Source organism: Ipomoea triloba, chromosome 1, assembly GCF_003576645.1.
Source record: "Ipomoea triloba cultivar NCNSP0323 chromosome 1, ASM357664v1".
Taxonomy (NCBI): Eukaryota; Viridiplantae; Streptophyta; class Magnoliopsida; order Solanales; family Convolvulaceae; genus Ipomoea; species Ipomoea triloba.
The window spans coordinates 16166814-16170549 of record NC_044916.1 but is presented as its reverse complement, the minus strand read 5'-3'; the positions used below and the strand labels follow the sequence as shown (position 1 = coordinate 16170549).

The window sequence follows — 3736 nt, the reverse complement described above, 5'->3', positions numbered from 1 at the left end:
TTTGAGAGGGAGGTTGACTTCCAGACCCACCAACACTTTCCATCTATAACATATAGTAGGAAAGTATTAGGGATCTCATTTCAAAATCTAGAGCATTTCAATTTCATCATTAANATAATCAGGCATTCAAGCAAAGTATGCAAATACTTTTTGATGCTCATCATTTATATGGATTTCACATCCCACTAATCCCAGTTAGGGGCTATGGCTTCCACCAAAACAGACATTCAGATTTTAGGCATTCAAGATTTTTAGAAATGGATTTCAGACTTTCAGTAAGCACAATAACACAAAGAAATCCATAATCATTAATCAGGGGAATAGGGGATAGGGCTTCGGGCTTCCACCATACTGGAAAATAATACACTAGATTGCTAGAAGCCTAGAAATTAGGCGAATAATTTCACAAAATCAGAGTATATCAATATCAAAATTCAGAACCCTAAATCAAAGAGCTTGAAATTAGGGTCACAACACTATCACAGATTCACATGAGTCACAACACAGGACACAGAATCAGAGAATAACAAAAATCAATTAGGGTTTAGGGGTTACCTTGTTTCTCAGCAATAATCCCCTGAGAACAGAGGGCCTTCGATTCCTAGCAAGCAAACTGCAACCCTCTCGAGTCCACAGGTCACCGTCTGTCCGTCTCTGCGTCTCACCGATTCAGGGACTACCGAACTAGGGCTTCCACCGGAGACTTAAAAGTCTCTGATTCTCTAACTCTCTTAGAACTTACAAATTGTAGAACTGTAGAAGAGACAACGAGAGTACGAGACTACGAGAGAGGAGACAGTAATCTAAGAACTTAGAGAAGAGAGAACAAAGAGAGAGGTTGAGAGAACTCAGAGAAGAGAGATTGAGAGAGGTCGAGAGAACGAGAGAATTCTCTAGGTCAAGAGTGAAGAGGTGCGACTGCGCAAATGAGTAGATCTGGAATCTTCGCAATATATATACTATGCTCATACGACGTCGTATATATGTGCTGAATGCGAACCCTAGTGTTACATCGGGTATTCGGACGGGTTCGGGTGGCATTACTGCCACCCAAACCGAATTCATTTGAACCGCACAGCGCGCGGTTCGGTTCGGTTTAGCTTGTTCGGGTTCGGTTATCCTCGGATGACGCATTGGCGGTGGTCGGGTCGGTCGGGTTCTTCGGTTTGGTCGGGTTATGCACACCCCTAATCCAGAAGGCTACTAATGACTTTTCTAAATCCAACATAATTGGATTTGGAAAATTCAGCATTGTTTACAAAGGCATTCTTGGTGGTAGTTTGGGAATAGTTGCAAATAAAGTGTTCAAGCTTCAAGTCAGAGGAGCATCCAAGAGCTTTTTGGTGGAATGTGAAGCATTGAGGCAAATTAGGCACCGAAACTTGGTAAAAATTTTGGCCGTTTGTTGTAGCATTGACCACGAGGGTAATGACTTCTTGGCCATTGTTTATGAGTATATGGTCAATGGTAGTCTAGACAATTGGTTGCACAATCACTCAAAAGACACAGGAGAAAATAACAATTCAAAGAATTTGAACTTGTTACAAAGGGTACATATTGTAATTGATGTGGCAAATGCATTTGATTATCTTCATAATCATTTGGAGACATGTTTAGTGCATTGTGATTTGAAGCCAAGCAATATTTTGTTGGATGGGGACTTAGTTGCTTATGTGGCTGATTTTGGATTAGCAAAGTTTCTTCCCACGAAAGTTACACTTGCATCTTCATCTAACCAAGTGAGTTCATCTTTAGGAATTACAGGGACTATTGGATATGCAGCTCCAGGTAGGCTATTATCCTTTCTTAATTTAGTTAATCATCTATCTAAGTGAGTTTTAGATATTCACAACTTGAAACTTTTAAGAAAGAATCAATAAATATATATATAATATATATATATATATATAAAATTTTTGGTGAAAGACTACTCATGCTTGAATTTGAATTTTTTTCAGAGTATGGGATGGGAAGTGATTTGTCAACATTTGGTGATATGTATAGCTATGGAATCCTTTTGCTAGAGATATTTACCAGTAAAAGTCCTACTAGTGATATTTTTAATAATGGCTTAACACTTCATAACTACGTTAGAATGAGCATGCCTGAGCAAGTCACCGAGATTGTGGATCCAAAGCTATTCCACAAAGAAGCTAATCCAACACCTAGAAGCCTTGTACTTCAGAACCAGATAACAGAATGCCTTGTATCAATTTTTAAAATTGGAATAGCTTGTTCCACGGAGTTACCCAGGGACAGAATGAACATTGGCAATGTCGTCAAGGAGTTGCATTCAATCAAAGACACCCTTATGGAACTCAGAGACATTAGGATCATTTCTCGGTGAGATAATTCATTTGTGATGGTCCTTAAATTAGTGCATTGAAAATTTTCTTCGGTTGGTCATTTGTACTTATTTATTACTGTAATGTTTTTGTTTCATGCCATGTTCAATATTGATCGATGTCATACTACCATGTCGATCTATGAAAGTTAGAGCAGGCTGTATCAAGTAAGGTAGCAGCGGAGTTTGCAACGTCAACAATCCAATTAGCAAATCAGAGACCGATCGCGCAAGGGAGCAAATTATGGGGATTGATTCATTCCAATTGGTCACTTGATTGAGAATTTGATTTGATTTTATTTCGTTTGTGAAGTTGGTTAATTATGATGTTTTGAAGATTTTGCTACTTTCCCTTTTGAAGTTAATTAGTTTGCAAGTTCATTGCAACTTCTTTTTCCTGCAAAATTCTGTTTTCTCTTAGTTTTGACAATGCTTTTCCTGGAGTTCATTGATAAATGCAATAGAAAAACACCCAGAATATCCACACGGATGAGAGTAGGAAACTATATATTTGTGTATTATTGAATAACGTATGTACAGAAGAAGTATATAGATAACAATAAAATAAGAGTTGTATATGAAGTGAAACTCCTAGACTCCTAATAACACATAAGAACTCAAAGCAAGAAGTAGAAACATATATGCTATTAAGAAAAAAGGAAAATGATTCATTTTCTGAAAACTATGCTAGTAGAATTAACATTCTTCATAATTGGTCTTTCTAAGTAATACAATCCATTAACCTCCGTAGCCAAACCATTAATCATCTACAACCCATGCATGTATTCTTGAATTAAGCAAATGTTGAAGATTTTTGTAGCATGCAACAGTTTCCAACAACTAACAGCTGATCATTTGCATTGGCTGTATTTTGCCTATCTTGCTGAGAAATCTTACCATAGAACTTATTCATTGATGAATAGGATCTATCACCATAAGTTGTAATCTCACTTCAGCATACTCTTCATTGAAACCTATAAAGAATCTAGCAACATTCATTCTCAAGATGAGTCTTGATTTTGATCCAAAAAAAAAAAAAAAACACTGCATGTACTTCTCGGATTACTAGCTATATCAATGGATTAAAACTCTTTAAAAGTTTTAATCGAATACCACCATATTTTTAAAAAACTTTAAAAATCGTAATCAAATAACTAAAGGTTTGAATTTAATACCTCCAAAATTTTAAAGTTTAATAATCTTTACAAGTTTGTGTATTGTTTTATTATTTTATTGACATATTTTGAACAAAATGAAATTCTAATTCACAAACTATCAAGTCATAAAATTTGGGCAATTTATTCTGTTGACCCCGGGTCCACCTTGAACCCGGGTCCGAAATACACAATTTATATATACTGAATGTTCACAATTTATATACTGAATATTCAA

At 36.1% G+C, this 3736-nt stretch overlaps 1 protein-coding gene across 1 annotated transcript; it reads left to right on the top strand.

The window, feature by feature from the left end:
- The first annotated feature begins 257 nt into the window (after positions 1–257).
- LOC116003185 (probable LRR receptor-like serine/threonine-protein kinase At3g47570) lies at positions 258–2740 on the top strand. The gene is made up of 4 exons (XM_031243358.1): positions 258–275; positions 1197–1788; positions 1959–2343; positions 2494–2740. The coding sequence occupies exons 1-4, from the start codon at positions 258–260 to the stop codon at positions 2495–2497; spliced, it is 999 nt and encodes a 332-aa protein (XP_031099218.1). The 3' UTR covers positions 2498–2740.
- The last annotated feature ends 996 nt before the right edge of the window (positions 2741–3736 follow it).

Excerpts from the sequence above, each read along its gene's own strand:
- LOC116003185 (XM_031243358.1), top strand. Across the intron at positions 1,789-1,958 it reads TATTGGATATGCAGCTCCAG|AGTATGGGATGGGAAGTGAT; the intron begins GTAGGCTATTAT and ends AATTTTTTTCAG.